Source organism: Anomaloglossus baeobatrachus, chromosome 5 (assembly GCF_048569485.1).
Source record: "Anomaloglossus baeobatrachus isolate aAnoBae1 chromosome 5, aAnoBae1.hap1, whole genome shotgun sequence".
Classification (NCBI taxonomy): Eukaryota; Metazoa; Chordata; class Amphibia; order Anura; family Aromobatidae; genus Anomaloglossus; species Anomaloglossus baeobatrachus.
The window spans coordinates 597204086-597222286 of NC_134357.1; the positions used below are offsets into that span (position 1 = coordinate 597204086).

General features: G+C 53.0%; 1 protein-coding gene across 5 annotated transcripts in view; it reads right to left on the bottom strand.

Annotated features, from left to right (window-relative positions):
* Positions 1 to 4953: 4953 nt before the first annotated feature.
* Positions 4954 to 18201, bottom strand: part of LOC142310502 (uncharacterized) — a 72185-nt gene continuing 58937 nt past the window's right edge. For 2 of the 5 annotated variants that reach the window (XM_075348032.1, XM_075348029.1), the window contains exons 3-12: positions 16326 to 16358; positions 16095 to 16178; positions 15736 to 15833; positions 15456 to 15529; positions 12208 to 12267; positions 11397 to 11549; positions 10045 to 10233; positions 6802 to 6891; positions 5377 to 5436; positions 4954 to 5302 (exon numbers count right to left, since the gene is read on the bottom strand). In XM_075348032.1, the coding sequence (XP_075204147.1) occupies positions 5271 to 5302; positions 5377 to 5436; positions 6802 to 6891; positions 10045 to 10233; positions 11397 to 11549; positions 12208 to 12267; positions 15456 to 15529; positions 15736 to 15833; positions 16095 to 16178; positions 16326 to 16358 (873 nt within the window). In that variant the 3' untranslated portion in view covers positions 4954 to 5270. The remainder of the gene's footprint in view (positions 5303 to 5376; positions 5437 to 6801; positions 6892 to 10044; positions 10234 to 11396; positions 11550 to 12207; positions 12268 to 15455; positions 15530 to 15735; positions 15834 to 16094; positions 16179 to 16325; positions 16359 to 18201) is intronic. The other 3 variants (XM_075348030.1, XM_075348031.1, XM_075348033.1) reach the window with 3 other exon arrangements.

Genomic DNA, 18201 nt, shown 5'->3' on the forward strand with positions numbered 1-18201 from the left:
GTGCAGGATACTCAGGAGACACTGTGGCTAGGTGATATAGAGTGCGGTGCAGGATAATCAGGAGACACTGTGGTAGGTGATATAGAGTGCGGTGCAGGATAATCAGGAGACACTGTGGTAGGTGATATGAGTGCGGTGCAGGATAATCAGGAGACACTGTGGTAGGTGATATAGAGTGCGGTGCAGGATAATCAGGAGACACTGTGGTAGGTGATATAGAGTGCGGTGCAGGATAATCAGGAGACACTGTGGTAGGTGATATAGAGTGCGGTGCAGATAATCAGGAGACACTGTGGTAGGTGATATAGAGTGCGGTGCAGGATAATCAGGAGACACTGTGGTAGGTGATATAGAGTGCGGTGCAGGATAATCAGGAGACACTGTGGTAGGTGATATAGAGTGCGGTGCAGGATAATCAGGAGACACTGTGGTAGGTGATATAGAGTGCGGTGCAGGATAATCAGGAGACACTGTGGTAGGTGATATAGAGTGCGGTGCAGGATAATCAGGAGACACTGTGGTAGGTGATATAGAGTGCGGTGCAGGATAATCAGGAGACACTGTGGTAGGTGATATAGAGTGCGGTGCAGGATAATCAGGAGACACTGTGGTAGGTGATATAGAGTGCGGTGCAGGATAATCAGGAGACACTGTGGTAGGTGATATAGAGTGCGGTGCAGGATAATCAGGAGACACTGTGGTAGGTGATATAGAGTGCGGTGCAGGATAATCAGGAGACACTGTGGTAGGTGATATAGAGTGCGGTGCAGGATAATCAGGAGACACTGTGGTAGGTGATATAGAGTGCGGTGCAGGATAATCAGGAGACACTGTGGTAGGTGATATAGAGTGCGGTGCAGGATAATCAGGAGACACTGTGGTAGGTGATATAGAGTGCGGTGCAGGATAATCAGGAGACACTGTGGTAGGTGATATAGAGTGCGGTGCAGGATAATCAGGAGACACTGTGGTAGGTGATATTAGAGTGCGGTGCAGGATAATCAGGAGACACTGTGGTAGGTGATATAGAGTGCGGTGCAGGATAATCAGGAGACACTGTGGTAGGTGATATAGAGTGCGGTGCAGGATAATCAGGAGACACTGTGGTAGGTGATATAGAGTGCGGTGCAGGATAATCAGGAGACACTGTGGTAGGTGATATAGAGTGCGGTGCAGGATAATCAGGAGACACTGTGGTAGGTGATATAGAGTGCGGTGCAGGATAATCAGGGAGACACTGTGGTAGGTGATATAGAGTGCGGTGCAGGATAATCAGGAGACACTGTGGTAGGTGATATAGAGTGCGGAGCAGGATAATCAGGAGACACTGTGGTAGGTGATATAGAGTGCGGTGCAGGATAATCAGGAGACACTGTGGTAGGTGATATAGAGTGCGGTGCAGGATAATCAGGAGACACTGTGGTAGGTGATATAGAGTGCGGTGCAGGATAATCAGGAGACACTGTGGTAGGTGATATAGAGTGCGGTGCAGGATAATCAGGAGACACTGTGGTAGGTGATATAGAGTGCGGTGCAGGATAATCAGGAGACACTGTGGTAGGTGATATAGAGTGCGGTGCAGGATAATCAGGAGACGCTGTGGTAGGTGATATAGAGTGCGGTGCAGGATAATCAGGAGACACTGTGGTAGGTGATATAGAGTGCGGTGCAGGATAATCAGGAGACACTGTGGTAGGTGATATAGAGTGCGGTGCAGGATAATCAGGAGACACTGTGGTAGGTGATATAGAGTGCGGTGCAGGATAATCAGGAGACACTGTGGTAGGTGATATAGAGTGCGGTGCAGGATAATCAGGAGACACTGTGGTAGGTGATATAGAGTGCGGTGCAGGATAATCAGGAGACACTGTGGTAGGTGATATAGAGTGCGGTGCAGGATAATCAGGGAGACACTGTGGTAGGTGATATAGAGTGCGGTGCAGGATAATCAGGGGGACACTGTGGTAGGTGATATAGAGTGCGGTGCAGGATAATCAGGAGACACTGTGGTAGGTGATATAGAGTGCGGTGCAGGATAATCAGGAGACACTGTGGTAGGTGATATAGAGTGCGGAGCAGGATAATCAGGAGACACTGTGGGTAGGTGATATAGAGTGCGGTGCAGGATAATCAGGAGACACTGTGGTAGGTGATATAGAGTGCGGTGCAGGATAATCAGGAGACACTGTGGTAGGTGATATAGAGTGCGGTGCAGGATAATCAGGAGACACTGTGGTAGGTGATATAGAGTGCGGTGCAGGATAATCAGGAGACACTGTGGTAGCGTGATATAGAGTGCGGTGCAGGATAATCAGGAGACACTGTGGTAGGTGATATAGAGTGTCGGTGCAGGATAATCAGGAGACACTGTGGTAGGTGATATAGAGTGTGGTGCAGGATAATCAGGAACACTAAAAAATCGCAATAAGAACACTGTGGTAGGTGATATAGAGTGTGGTGCAGGATAATCAGGAGACACTGTGGTAGGTGATATAGAGTGCGGTGCAGGATAATCAGGAGACACTGTGGTAGGTGATATAGAGTGCGGTGCAGGATAATCAGGAGACACTGTGGTAGGTGATATAGAGTGCGGTGCAGGATAATCAGGAGACACTGTGGTAGGTGATATAGAGTGCGGTGCAGGATAATCAGGGGGCACTGTGGTAGGTGATATAGAGTGCGGTGCAGGATAATCAGGGGGCACTGTGGTAGGTGATATAGAGTGCGGAGCAGGATAATCAGGAGACACTGTGGTAGGTGATATAGAGTGCGGTGCAGGATAATCAGGAGACACTGTGGTAGGTGATATAGAGTGCGGAGCAGGATAATCAGGAGACACTGTGGTAGGTGATATAGAGTGCGGTGCAGGATAATCAGGAGACACTGTGGTAGGTGATATAGAGTGCGGTGCAGGATAATCAGGAGACACTGTGGTAGGTGATATAGAGTGCGGTGCAGGATAATCAGGAGACACTGTGGTAGGTGATATAGAGTGTGGTGCAGTGATAATCAGGAGACGCTGTGGTAGGTGATATAGAGTGTGGTGCAGGATAATCAGGAGACACTGTGGTAGGTGATATAGAGTGCGGTGCAGGATAATCAGGAGACACTGTGGTAGGTGATATAGAGTGTGGAGCAGGATAATCAGGAGACACTGTGGTAGGTGATATAGAGTGCGGTGCAGGATAATCAGGAGACACTGTGGTAGGTGATATAGAGTGCGGTGCAGGATAATCAGGAGACACTGTGGTAGGTGATATAGAGTGCGGTGCAGGATAATCAGGAGACACTGTGGTAGGTGATATAGAGTGCGGTGCAGGATAATCAGGAGACACTGTGGTAGGTGATATAGAGTGCGGTGCAGGATAATCAGGAGACGCTGTGGTAGGTGATATAGAGTGCGGTGCAGGATAATCAGGAGACACTGTGGTAGGTGATATAGAGTGCGGTGCAGGATAATCAGGAGACGCTGTGGTAGGTGATATAGAGTGCGGTGCAGGATAATCAGGAGACACTGTGGTAGGTGATATAGAGTGCGGTGCAGGATAATCAGGAGACGCTGTGGTAGGTGATATAGAGTGCGGTGCAGGATAATCAGGAGACACTGTGGTAGGTGATATAGAGTGCGGTGCAGGATAATCAGGAGACACTGTGGTAGGTGATATAGAGTGCGGTGCAGGATAATCAGGAGACACTGTGGTAGGTGATATAGAGTGCGGTGCAGGATAATCAGGAGACGCTGTGGTAGGTGATATAGAGTGCGGTGCAGGATAATCAGGAGACACTGTGGTAGGTGATATAGAGTGCGGTGCAGGATAATCAGGAGACACTGTGGTAGGTGATATAGAGTGTGGAGCAGGATAATCAGGAGACACTGTGGTAGGTGATATAGAGTGCGGTGCAGGATAATCAGGAGACACTGTGGTAGGTGATATAGAGTGCGGTGCAGGATAATCAGGAGACACTGTGGTAGGTGATATAGAGTGCGGTGCAGGATAATCAGGAGACACTGTGGTAGGTGATATAGAGTGCGGTGCAGGATAATCAGGAGACACTGTGGTAGGTGATATAGAGTGCGGTGCAGGATAATCAGGAGACGCTGTGGTAGGTGATATAGAGTGCGGTGCAGGATAATCAGGAGACACTGTGGTAGGTGATATAGAGTGCGGTGCAGGATAATCAGTAGACACTGTGGTAGGTGATATAGAGTGCGGTGCAGGATAATCAGGAGACACTGTGGTAGGTGATATAGAGTGCGGTGCAGGATAATCAGGAGACACTGTGGTAGGTGATATAGAGTGTGGTGCAGGATAATCAGGAGACACTGTGGTAGGTGATATAGAGTGTGGTGCAGGATAATCAGGAGACACTGTGGTAGGTGATATAGAGTGCGGTGCAGGATAATCAGGAGACACTGTGGTAGGTGATATAGAGTGCGGTGCAGGATAATCAGGAGACACTGTGGTAGGTGATATAGAGTGCGGTGCAGGATAATCAGGAGACACTGTGGTAGGTGATATAGAGTGCGGTGCAGGATAATCAGGAGACACTGTGGTAGGTGATATAGAGTGTGGTGCAGGATAATCAGGAGACACTGTGGTAGGTGATATAGAGTGCGGTGCAGGATAATCAGGAGACACTGTGGTAGGTGATATAGAGTGTGGTGCAGGATAATCAGGAGACACTGTGGTAGGTGATATAGAGTGCGGTGCAGGATAATCAGGAGATACTGTGGTAGGTGATATAGAGTGCGGTGCAGGATAATCAGGAGACACTGTGGTAGGTGATATAGAGTGCGGTGCAGGATAATCAGGAGACACTGTGGTAGGTGATATAGAGTGTGGTGCAGAATAATCAGGAGACACTGTGGTAGGTGATATAGAGTGCGGTGCAGGATAATCAGGAGACACTGTGGTAGGTGATATAGAGTGTGGTGCAGGATAATCAGGAGACACTGACGTCAGTCATTTATTGGTGATACATATTTACATGTTACCCTCCCTTATTCCAGGGGGTATTGATGTAGGACCCCCACATTCTGCAGCCCCCTCCCCCACCTATATACAGTCCATGGTATGCGGCAGTGAATGATATACAGAGGTTTCTGCTGCTGCTATATACAGGGACTCCCGCCTGTATCCATATCTTCTGGCACATGATGGGAGACCCCCGACCCCCGCATGCTCAGGTCAGGAGGTGTACTGCTCCAGTCCAGTGTGCGCAGGTGGAGCAGACATGTTCTGGACCTTTCTCCAGTAATCCAGTATCTTTTAGGCATGGAATGTTCCAGCGGTGACGGATCCTGAGGAAGAAGACGTTACTGCAGGAGGCTGCACTACATGACACCCCACCTGCACCGCTCCAGCACAGCCTTACCTGCCGGCCCCGGGGAGGAGACATCCAGATCCGACATCAGCATGTACTGGGCCTCCACACCTGCAACACAAGAGGAGACACTGCTACTCCAATCACATCCAGAGCTTGCACTCACTATCCTGCTTCAGGTCCAGAGGTCACAGCCAGAGCTGCACTCACCATCCTGCATCAGGTCCAGAGGTCACAGCCAGAGCTGCACTCACTATCCTGCATCAGGTCCAGAGTACAGAGGTCACAGCCAGAGCTGCACTCACCATCCTGCATCAGGTCCAGAGGTCACAGCCAGAGCTGCACTCACTATCCTGCATCAGGTCTAGTCTAGAGGTCACAGCCAGACCTGCACTCACCATCCTGCATCAGGTCCAGATTACAGAAATCACAGCCAGCGCTGCACTCACTATCCTGCATCAGGTCCAGAGTACAGAGGTCACAGCCAGAGCTTCACTCACTATTCTGCATCAGGTCCAGATTACAGAAATCACAGCCAGCGCTGCACTCACTATCCTGCATCAGGTCCAGAGGTCACAGCCAGAGCTGCACTCACTATCCTTCATCAGGTTCTAGTCTAGAGGTCACAGCCAGCGCTGCATTCACTATCCTGCATCAGGTCCAGAGGTCACAGCCAGAGCTGCACTCACCATCCTGCATCAGGTCCAGAGGTCACAGCCAGAGCTGCACTCAATATCCTTCATCAGGTCCAGAGTACAGAGGTCATAGCCAGAGCTGCACTCACCATCCTGCATCAGGTCCAGAGTACAGAGGTCACAGCCAGAGCTGCACTCACCATCCTGCATCAGGTCTAGATTACAGAAATCACAGCCAGAGCTGAACTCACCATCCTGCATCAGGTCCAGATTACAGAAATCACAGCCAGCGCTGCACTCACTATCCTGCATCAGGTCCAGAGGTCACAGCCAGAGCTGCACTCACTATCCTGCATCAGGTCTAGTCTAGAGGTCACAGCCAGAGCTGCACTCACCATCCTGCATCAGGTCCAGATTACAGAAATCACAGCCAGCGCTGCACTCACTATCCTGCATCAGGTCCAGAGGTCACAGCCAGAGCTGCACTCACTATCCTGCATCAGGTCCAGTCCAGAGGTCACATCCAGAGCTGCGCTCACTGTCCTGCATCAGGTCTAGTTCAGAGGTCACATACAGGGATGCACTCACTATTCGCATCAGGTCCAGTCCATAGGTCACATCCAGAGCTGCGCTCACTGTTCTGCATCACGTCTCATGCTTCATTCACACCTTGATCTGCACTCATTCTACTACAAAATGTGACAGTTCTGTCCAGAGCTGCCATTTTTACGTGAGGGATCTGTCGTAGGGTTTTGGGTTTATGGGTAAAGTTTGCACAGGATTTGGGGGTGTCCTTCCTTCAGCAGGAGGAGGTTTATTACAGAGGGATCTATGCAGGTACCAGAGCTGCAGTCTCCATCTTCCTCCAGAGCCAGGGAATCGGAGAGGTTGAGCTGCTCCATCGTCATGTAGTCGCGCCCCAGCACAGCATCTGCCGGACACAGGAGAGGGGGTCACAGGGTGGGGGACAGGGGTGCGGCAGAAAGGGGGGCAGCACTGCAGGAGGGTACAAGAAGGTGGCTGTGAGGAATATTGTGAGGAATATGGCATCCATATAAGCAAGTCATCTGCCACTTTCCATACTTACACATCTCCTGCCCTGCAGCAAGGAAGTGGCTCAGCCCCAGCAAGCCCCCTGCTGACAAAGCAATCCAGCCAGGGCAGTGGGCGGGCAACTGCAAGATTCAGGACAACTTCACAGGAGTTTTGCAGTCAGTCTGACTCTGGGTAAAAACTTACAGTATTGGGGAGTGTGTAGCACCCACAGATCGGGCAGTCATATTTCTGGCTTCATGATGGTGAGATGCACGTCACACATATACTGTATTTTATAATAGTGGGATGTGCGTATCAGCCCAAAATTAATAACTCACGGAGGGAAGCCATCAGACCTATCATGTTTCATAGCTATGGATAGATCAGATCATAACTAGAAATATGATGGTCATATCTTCTGCGTGGGACACTCAGAGGTGGAGATATGGGGGAAAACTGACAAGTCATAGCTTTCTGGAAACTGAAGGCACAGCCCATGTCCAGCCCAGTCATAGCTCAGTGCATGGGAGGTAGATAGGTTCATAAAATCAGAGCAGAGATATTGAGGGTGCATTTTCTCTAAGAGGTCATGTAACATGTAGGGAAACCCCAAGGAACCCGTGGCTCCACAGCGCCCCCCTGTGCTGAGCCAGCTTGAGGCTAATCATAAGGAACAAGGGTAACGGATTCCTATGTGAATCTGCTTGCAAACCTAAATCATCCATACCTGTACTTCTGATATATATGTTCTGTAAATCCCATCTTGTATATATAGTGTGCCCTTAAGGTGATTAAATATATACTTTAATCTTGAGCTGCTTCTTTTATCTCGATCCCCGAGTCCCATGTCATGAGCGAGCGGGATGTCGTGCCGGAGGAGCATGGCCAGCTCTGTCTCGCTCCCCGTGTCTCCCTGTGCCCACATGGACAGGCGGTGGCAGTGTTACACTGCACCAAGCAGACCTTACATACCCCTTGGGGGTGCGGAACGTCGCGTGTTGGCGGAAGTGACGAGGTCGCATCACCGTGGTTTCAACGTACTACGGATGTCAGAGTAAGGCTGAGAGGTGCGGTGTCGTCACATACTGACAGGTCAACGAACAAGCGGAGGAACATCTGCGTTACTCCCCTGGCTGGTTCGTGACAGGAGGGGGCAGCAGCAGGTGGTGGCACTGCAGGAGCGGTAGAAACAGGTAGTACAGGAGGAGGGGCAGCAGCAGGTGGTGACACTGCAGGAGCGGTAGAAACAGGTAGTACAGGAGGAGGGGCAGCAGCAGGTGGTGACACTGCAGGAGGAGTACAAGAAGGTGGTATAGGAGGAGGGGCAGCAGCAGGTGGTGGCACTGCAGGAGGGGGTACAAGAAGGTGGTATAGGAGGAGGGGCAGCAGCAGGTAGTGGTACTGCAGGAGGTGTAGAAAAAGGTGGTACAGGAGGAGGGCAGCAGCAGGTGGTGGTACTGCAGGAGGGGTACAAGAAGGTGGTATAGGAGGAGGGCAGCAGCAGGTGGTGGTACTGCAGGAGAGGTACAAGAAGGTGGTATAGGAGGAGGGCAGCAGCAGGTGGTGGCACTGCAGGAGGAGTACAAGAAGGTGGTATAGGAGGAGGGCAGCAGCAGGTGGTGGTACTGCAGGAGGGGTACAAGAAGGTGGTACAGGAGGAGGGCAGCAGCAGGTGGTGGTACTGCAGGAGGGGGTACAAGAAGGTGGTATAGGAGGAGGGCAGCAGCAGGTGGTGGTACTGCAGGAGGGGTACAAGAAGGTGGTACAGGAGGAGGGCAGCAGCAGGTGGTGGTACTGCAGGAGGCGTAGAAAAAGGTGGTATAGGAGGAGGGCAGCAGCAGGTGGTGGTACTGCAGGAGGCGTAGAAAAAGGTGGTATAGGAGGAGGGGCAGCAGCAGGTGGTGGTACTGCAGGAGGCGTAGAAAAAGGTGGTATAGGAGGAGGGGCAGCAGCAGGTGGTGGTACTGCAGGAGGGGTAGAAAAAGGGGGTATAGGAGGAGGGGCAGCAGGTGGTGGTACTGCAGGAGGGGTAGAAAAAGGGGGTATAGGAGGAGGGGCAGCAGCAGGTGGTGGTACTGCAGGAGGGGTAGAAAAAGGTGGTATAGGAGGAGGGGCAGCAGCAGGTGGTGGTACTGCAGGAGGGGTAGAAAAAGGGGGTATAGGAGGAGGGCAGCAGCAGGTGGTGGTACTGCAGGAGGTGTACAAGAAGGTGGTATAGGAGGAGGGCAGCAGCAGGTGGTGGTACTGCAGGAGGGGTACAAGAAGGTGGTATAGGAGGAGGGCAGGAGCAGATTGTGGCACTGCAGGAGGGGTACAAGAAGGTGGTATAGGAGGAGGGCAGCAGCAGGTGGTGGTACTGCAGGAGGGGTACAAGAAGGTGGTATAGGAGGAGGGCAGCAGCAGGTGGTGGTACTGCAGGAGGGGTAGAAAAAGGTGGTATAGGAGGAGGGGCAGCAGCAGGTGGTGGTACTGCAGGAGGGGTACAAGAAGGTGGTATAGGAGGAGGGCAGCAGCAGGTGGTGGTACTGCAGGAGGTGTACAAGAAGGTGGTATAGGAGGAGGGCAGCAGCAGGTGGTGGTACTGCAGGAGGGGTACAAGAAGGTGGTATAGGAGGAGGGCAGGAGCAGATTGTGGCACTGCAGGAGTAGCTGAAGGTGGTATAAGAGGAGGGCAGCAGCAGATTGTGGCACTGCAGGAGGAGTACAAGAAGGTGGTATAGGAGGAGGGGAAGCAACAGATTGCGCCACAGAAAGGAGGGTCAGCAGCAGGTGGTGCAGCGTGATAGAGGGGCAGTAGCAGGTGATGCAACAGGAGTAGGGAAGCTGGAGGTGGTGGCACAGAGTGGAGGGGCAGCAGCAGGTGGTGAAGGGGGGGAGGAGGGCAGCTGGAGGTGGTGCCGTAGAGTGGAGAGGCAGTAGCAGGTGATGCAGCAGGAGTAGGGCAGCAGCAGGTGGTGGCGTAGAGAGGAGGGGCATCAGCAGGTGGTGAAGGGGGGAGGAGCGCAGCTAGAGGTGGTACTGTAGAGGGGAGGGGGTTACAGGAGTTTACCAGGAGATGAGGATCTTTCATCATGTGGGAGAACAGGAGTCACAGGAGAAGGCTCAGGTGCTGCAGCAGGTGGAGAGGACCGGGAGATCCGGGATGTGGGGACGTCGTAGATGCTGTCAGAGTTGTCATCACTTTCATTTCCTCCAGGATAGAGATGTTTTGTTTTAGGTAGACAAAGAGTAGCATCTGCTGGATACAGAAAGGAAGAGGGTGACAAGGTGGTCAGCGAGGAGGCAGAGGCTGCAAGAGGTGGCACCGTGAGGAGGGGCAGCTGCAGGTGGTGCCTTGGATAGGAGGGGCAGCAGCAGATGACTTCGTGGTGAGGGGGGGCAGCAGGCAGTGCCATAAAGAGGAGTTGTAGAGTAGGTGGTGCCACAGGGAGGTGGGGCAGTGCAGGGGGTGAGTGAGAAGGAAGGTCAGCTGCAGGTGGTGCCATCATGAGAAGAAGGGGCAGCTGCAGGTGGTGCCATGAGAAGAAGGGGCAGCTGCAGGTGGTGCCATGATAAGAAGGGGCAGCTGCAGGTGGTGCCATGAGAAGAAGGGGCAGCTGCAGGTGGTGCCATGATAAGAAGGGGCAGCTGCAGGTGGTGCCATGAGAAGAAGGGGCAGCTGCAGGTGGTGCCATGAGAAGAAGGGGCAGCTGCAGGTGGTGCCATGATAAGAAGGGGCAGCTGCAGGTGGTGCCATGAGAAGAAGGGGCAGCTGCAGGTGGTGCCATGAGAAGAAGGGGCAGCTGCAGGTGGTGCCATGAGAAGAAGGGGCAGCTGCAGGTGGTGCCATGATAAGAAGGGGCAGCTGCAGGTGGTGCCATGAGAAGAATGGGGCAGCTGCAGGTGGTGCCATGAGAAGAAGGGGCAGCTGCAGGTGGTGCCATGAGAAGAAGGGGCAGCTGCAGGTGGTGCCATGATAAGAAGGGGCAGCTGCAGGTGGTGCCATGAGAAGAAGGGGCAGCTGCAGGTGGTGCCATGAGAAGAAGGGGCAGCTGCAGGTGGTGCCATGAGAAGAAGGGGCAGCTGCAGGTGGTGCCATGAGAAGAAGGGGCAGCTGCAGGTGGTGCCATGAGAAGAAGGGGCAGCTGCAGGTGGTGCCATGATAAGAAGGGGCAGCTGCAGGTGGTGCCATGAGAAGAAGGGGCAGCTGCAGGTGGTGCCATGAGAAGAAGGGGCAGCTGCAGGTGGTTCCATGAGAAGAAGGGGCAGCTGCAGGTGGTGCCATCATGAGAAGAAGGGGCAGCTGCAGGTGGTGCCATCATGAGAAGAAGGGACAGCTGCAGGTGGTGCCATGAGAAGGAAAGGAAACTGCAGGTGGTGCCAGTGAAGGAGGGGTTGATGGTACTGTAAATAACAGTTTACCAGGACATGAGGATCTTTCAGAACCACAAGAGAGAACAGGAGACACAGGAGGAGAAGCCTCAGGAGCTGCAACAGGTGAGGACGGGCAGATCCAGGATGTGGGGATGTTGTAGTCCGTGAACAAAGCGTCCGAATTGTTGACATCTTCACTTCCTGCGGGGAAAAAATGTTTAAGGACACATGAGGGATTGTGCCTGGTGATCACATGACTCACCAGGAAGGGCCGTCACCTCCCATAGGCCTTGCGCACGGGGGCCTCACCAGGGAGGGCCGTCACCTCCCATAGGCCTTGCGCACGGGGGCCTCACCAGAGAGGGCCGTCACCTCCCATAGGCCTTGCGCACGGGGGCCTCACCAGAGAGGGCCGTCACCTCCCATAGGCCTTGCGCACGGGGGCCTCACCAGGGAGGGCCGTCACCTCCCATAGGCCTCGCGCACGGGGGCCTCACCAGAGAGGGCCGTCACCTCCCATAGGCCTTGCGCACGGGGGCCTCACCAGAGAGGGCCGTCACCTCCCATAGGCCTTGCGCACGGGGGCCTCACCAGGGAGGGCCGTCACCTCCCATAGGCCTCGCGCACGGGGGCCTCACCAGAGAGGGCCGTCACCTCCCATAGGCCTCGCGCACGGGGGCCTCACCAGAGAGGGCCGTCACCTCCCATAGGCCTTGCGCACGGGGGCCTCACCAGAGAGGGCCGTCACCTCCCATAGGCCTCGCGCACGGGGGCCTCACCAGAGAGGGCCGTCACCTCCCATAGGCCTCACGCACGGGGGCCTCACGCACATAGGTCCAAGGTGGGTTGTCCATCTTACCGCTGTGATCACCAAGGCTGGATTTCAGAAGATGATAGTCATGCATAGGAGAGGAGATTCCTATGGAGAGGACAGCGGTCACTGACTACAACTTCCAACAGACTCAAAACAGGATGTATGGGGGGGTGGATTGTGGCGGAGACGGGATGTAACATCAGGAGGTTCTGTGAGTCGGGGGTCAGAAAGTGATGTAACACAGGGGGTCGGAACATGATGTAACACGGGGGGGGGGGTCGGGATGTCATCTAACACAGGAGGTCAGGACATGATGTAACACGGGGGGGGGGGGGGGTCGGGATGTCATCTAACACAGGAGGTCAGGAAATGATGTAACAAGGGGGGTCAGGACGTGATCTAACAAGGGGGGGTCGGGACGTGATCTAACACGGGGGGGTCGGGACGTGATGTAACAAGGGAGGGGTTGGGATGTGATGTAACACGGGTGGTCTGGACGTGATGTAACACGGGGAGTTGGGATGTGATGTAACACAGGGGGTCTGGATGTGATGTAACACGGGGGGTCAGGATATGATGTAACACGGGGGGTCAGGATATGATGTAACACGGGAGGTCAGGATATGATGTAACACGGGGGGTCAGGATGTGATGTAACATGAGGGGATCGGGATGTGATGTAACATGGGGAGTTGGGATGTGATGTAACACGGGGGGTCTGGATGTGATGTAACACGGGGTGTCTGGATGTGATGTAACACTGGGGGGTCTGGATTTGATGTAACACCGGGGGATCGGGATGTGATGTAACATGAGGGGATCGGGATGTGATGTAACATGAGGGGGTCGGGATGTGATGTAACACGAGGGGGGTCGGGACGTGATGTAACACCGGGGGGTCTGGATGTGATGTAAATAAGAAAGCCGCGGAGACACCATCACGTGTTTCTCAACGCTGGCAGGAAACTAGCCAGGTCTTTCACCGGGAAGGAACAACCACGGGAAGGGCAGTCTCCAGTCAAGGAGACCACCTATACCAAACATGGTATCCATCCACAGACAGCCGTTTCGGGGTATTTGCCCCTCATCAGTGTGGAGTAGGAATCTACTCCACACTGATGAGGGGCAAATACCCCGAAACGGCTGTCTGTGGATGGATACCATGTTTGGTATAGGTGGTCTCCTTGACTGGAGACTGCCCTTCCCGTGGTTGTTCCTTCCCGGTGAAAGACCTGGCTAGTTTCCTGCCAGCGTTGAGAAACACGTGATGGTGTCTCCGCGGCTTTCTTATTTGCATACTTCCCAGGGGGCAATGCTCTAGAATCACTGCGTTGAGAAACACGTGATGGTGTCTCCGCAGTGGATATGTTGATCTCCCTAAGGTCAACAATGCTTGGATGTGATGTAACACGGGGGGTCAGGATGTGATGTAACACGGGGGGTCAGGATGTGATGTAACACGGGGGGTCAGGATGTGATGTAACACGGGGGGGTCTGGACATGATGTAACACGGGGGGTTGGGATGTGATGTAACACGGGGGCTTGGGATGTGATGTAACACGGGCGGTCTGGATAGGATGTAACACGGGGGGTCTGGATAGGATGTAACACGGGGGGGTTGGGATGTGATGTAACACGGGGGGGTCTGGATGTGATGTAACACGGGGGGGTCTGGATGTGATGTGACACGGGGGGGTCTGGATGTGATGTAACACGGGGGGGTCTGGATGTGATGTAACACGGGGGGGTTGGGACATGATGTAACATGGGGAGTTGGGATGTGATGTAACACGGGGGGTCTGGATGTGATGTAACACGGGGGGGTCTGGATGTGATGTAACATGGGGGTCGGGATGTGATGTAACACGAGGGGGGGGGCAGGATGTGATGTAACATGGGGGTCGGGATGTGATGTAACACGAGGGGGGGTCAGGATGTGATGTAACACGGGGGGTCTGGACGTGATGTAACACGGGGGGTCTGGATGTGATGTAACACAGAGGGGTCTGGACGTGATGAAACACGGGGGGTTGGGATGTGATGTAACACGGGGGGTTGGGACATGATGTAACATGGGGAGTTGGGATGTGCTGTAACACAGGGGGGTCTGGATATGATGTAACACGGGGGGGTCTGGATGTGATGTAACACGGGGGGTCTGGATGTGATGTAACACGGGGGGGTCTGGATGTGATGTAACACGGGGGGGGTCTGGATGTGATGTAACACGGGGGGGTTGGGACATGATGTAACATGGGGAGTTGGGATGTGATTTAACACTGGGGGTCTGGATGTGATGTAACATGGGGGTCGGGATGTGATGTAACACGAGGGGGGGTCAGGATGTGATGTAACACGGGGGGGTCTGGACGTGATGTAACACGGGGGGTTGGGATGTGATGTAACACGGGGTGTTGGGATGTGATGTAACACGGGGGGTCTGGATGTGATGTAACACGGGGGGGTCTGGATGTGATGTAACATGGGGGTCGGGATGTGATGTAACACGGGGGGGTCTGGACGTGATGTAACACGGGGGGTTGGGATGTGATGTAACACGGGGGGTTGGGATGTGATGTAACACGGGGGGTTGGGATGTGATGTAACACGGGGGGTCTGGATGTGATGTAACACGGGGGGGTCTGGATGTGATGTAACATGGGGGTCGGGATGTGATGTAACACGGGGGGGTCTGGATGTGATGTAACACGGGGTGGTCGGGACGTGATGTAACACGGGGGGTTGGGATGTGATGTAACACGGGGGGTTGGGATGTGATGTAACACAGGGGGTTGGGACATGATGTAACATGAGGAGTTGGGATGTGATGTAACACAGGGGGGTCTGGATATGATGTAACACGGGGGGGTCTGGATGTGATGTAACACGGGGGGGTCTGGATGTGATGTGACACGGGGGGGTCTGGATGTGATGTGACACGGGGGGGTCTGGATGTGATGTGACACGGGGGGGTTGGGACATGATGTAGCATGGGGAGTTGGGATGTGATGTAACACAGGGGGTCTGGATGTGATGTAACACGGGGGGGTCTGGATGTGATGTAACATGGGGAGTTGGGATGTGATATAACACGGGGGGTCTGGATGTGATGTAACACGGGGGGGTCTGGATGTGATGTAACATGGGGGTCGGGATGTGATGTAACACGAGGGGGGGTCAGGATGTGATGTAACACGGGGGGGTCTGGACGTGATGTAACACGGGGGGTTGGGATGTGATGTAACACGGGGGGTTGGGATGTAATGTAACACGGGGGTCCGGACATTACCACCTTGAGGTGCAGATTCCGGGACGCTTTCTCGCGAGGTCCTATCAGAGGCAGAGATGATCTTCGGGATGTCATACCTGAAACACAGCAGGGTCACTTTATACCACTGATGACCCCCGGTAACGACGCCCGCCCCCGGGAATGTGTCAGCCCGGATATGAGGCTTACCTGCTAGAAGGCTGAAACCTGAGAGCAGTAGCACACTCCCTCCTGCCTCCTTATACTCACGGTTCCTCTCGTCCATCCCGTTGTAATGATGGTGGATGATTAACCCTTCACTTACCAGATGCAGGAGGAGGTGGCGTGTCCGGGGCCAGGGAGCTGCATGGATTTCCAGAGGAGCTTGAGCCACACGTCCCGTAGAGCCTCCGATTCCGCGCTCTGCATGTGACACACAGGGGTCAGACACCCGGGGTCCGGGGAACACCCCCTCCTCCACTATCCCCCCCTTCCCCCGGTAGACAAGGGTTCATGACAACTAGTCCATTGCACCTTCCATAGGGCACACTATGAAGGCAGGAAGTGGGGGAGGAGCCCACATCCACCAACCCCAGCTCTCTCTCCCCTGCCTTGGGCTCTGATTGGTTGCTTTAGGCCAGTATTCCACTTCCTGTCCTGTAGTCCCGCCCCCGAGCAGCTCACCAGTAACTTCCTCTTCCCATTCTTCATGACGATCTCAAAAGGGAAGTCTCCGTCTGGGCTGTTGAGGCTCCGCACCGACTGCACCTGCAGGAACAGTCACAGGTCACCTCCAGGCGGTGAGTTACACTGGGCCCCGACAGTCATATAGCGGTACCACACACCGCTGCGGTACATGAACAATGGAGGATGGCGGAGGAGGGGAACCACACACAGCGGACACGGCATACTCACTGAATACATGTAGTATTGACCCCGCAGGTACTCCTGCAAAATAAACCAATAATCAGAGGCCTGGAAGCGTGAGGACCCCTCCCCCACCCACATATGTATGTACATATACAGTATATGATCTCACACGTTACTACACCCCTAAGGGAAAATGGCCACATTGCCCCTTAATGTGAATATTGTGTGTGGCCGCCCGTATGTTCTGATCGTCTGAAGCAAACTGCAGCTTTCTGGTGCATCATCATTACAAAAGGCTTCCTTCTGGGATGACACCATGCAGAGCAATGTGCTACAGTGTGTGGCGTATGGTCTGAGCACTGACAGGCGGACCCCCACCATATTACACGGGGGAGTGTCTGTATTACATGTGTGATATTACACGGAGGAGTGTCTGTATTACACGTGTGATATTACACGGGGGAAGTGTCTGTATTACACGTGTGATATTACACGGGGGAGTGTCTGTATTACACGTGTGATATTACACGGAGGAGTGTCTGTATTACACGTGTGATATTACACGGGGGAGTGTCTGTATTACACATGTGATATTACACGGGGGAGTGTCTGTATTACACGTGTGATATTACACGGGGGAGTGTCTGTATTACACGTGTGATATTACACGGGGGGAGTGTCTGTATTACATGTGTGATATTACACGGGGGAGTGTCTGTATTACATGTGTGATATTACACGGGGGAGTGTCTGTATTACATGTGTGATATTACACGGAGGGGTGTCTGTATTACACATGTGATATTACACGGGGGAGTGTCTGTATTACATGTGTGATATTACACGGGGGAGTGTCTGTATTACACGTGTGATATTACACGGGGGAGTGTCTGTATTACATGTGTGATATTACACGGAGGAGTGTCTGTATTACACGTGTGATATTACACGGTGGAGTGTCTGTATTACACGTGTGATATTACACGGGGGGAGCGTCTGTATTACACGTGTGATATTACACGGTGGAGTGTCTGTATTACATGTGTGATATTACACGGAGGAGTGTCTGTATTACACGTGTGATATTACACGGGGGAGTGTCTGTATTACATGTGTGATATTACACGGGGGAGTGTCTGTATTACACGTGTGATATTACACGGGGGAGTGTCTGTATTACATGTGTGATATTACACGGGGGAGTGTCTGTATTACACGTGTGATATTACACGGGGAGTATCTGTATTACACGTGTGATATTACACGGAGGAGTGTCTGTATTACACGTGTGATATTACACGGAGGAGTGTCTGTATTACACGTGTGATATTACACAGGGGAGCGTCTGCATTACACGTGTGATATTACACGGGGGAGTGTCTGTATTACATGTGTGATATTACACGGGGGAGTGTCTGTATTACACGTGTGATATTACACGGGGGAGTGTCTGTATTACATGTGTGATATTACACGGAGGAGTGTCTGTATTACACGTGTGATATTACACGGAGGAGTGTCTGTATTACACGTGTGATATTACACGGGGAGGAGTGTCTGTATTACACGTGTGATATTACACGGGGGGGAGTGTCTGTATTGCACGTGTGATATTACACGGGGGAAGTGTCTGTATTACATGTGTGATATTGCACGGAGGAGTGTCTGTATTACACGTGTGATATTACACGAAGGAGTGTCTGTATTACACGTGTGATATTACACGGGGAGGAGTGTCTGTATTACACGTGTGATATTACACGGGGGGGAGTGTCTGTATTACACGTGTGATATTACACGGGGGGAGTGTCTGTATTACACGTGTGATATTACACGGAGGAGTGTCTGTATTACACGTGTGATATTACACGGGGGAGTGTCTGTATTACACGTGTGATATTACACGGGGAGGAGTGTCTGT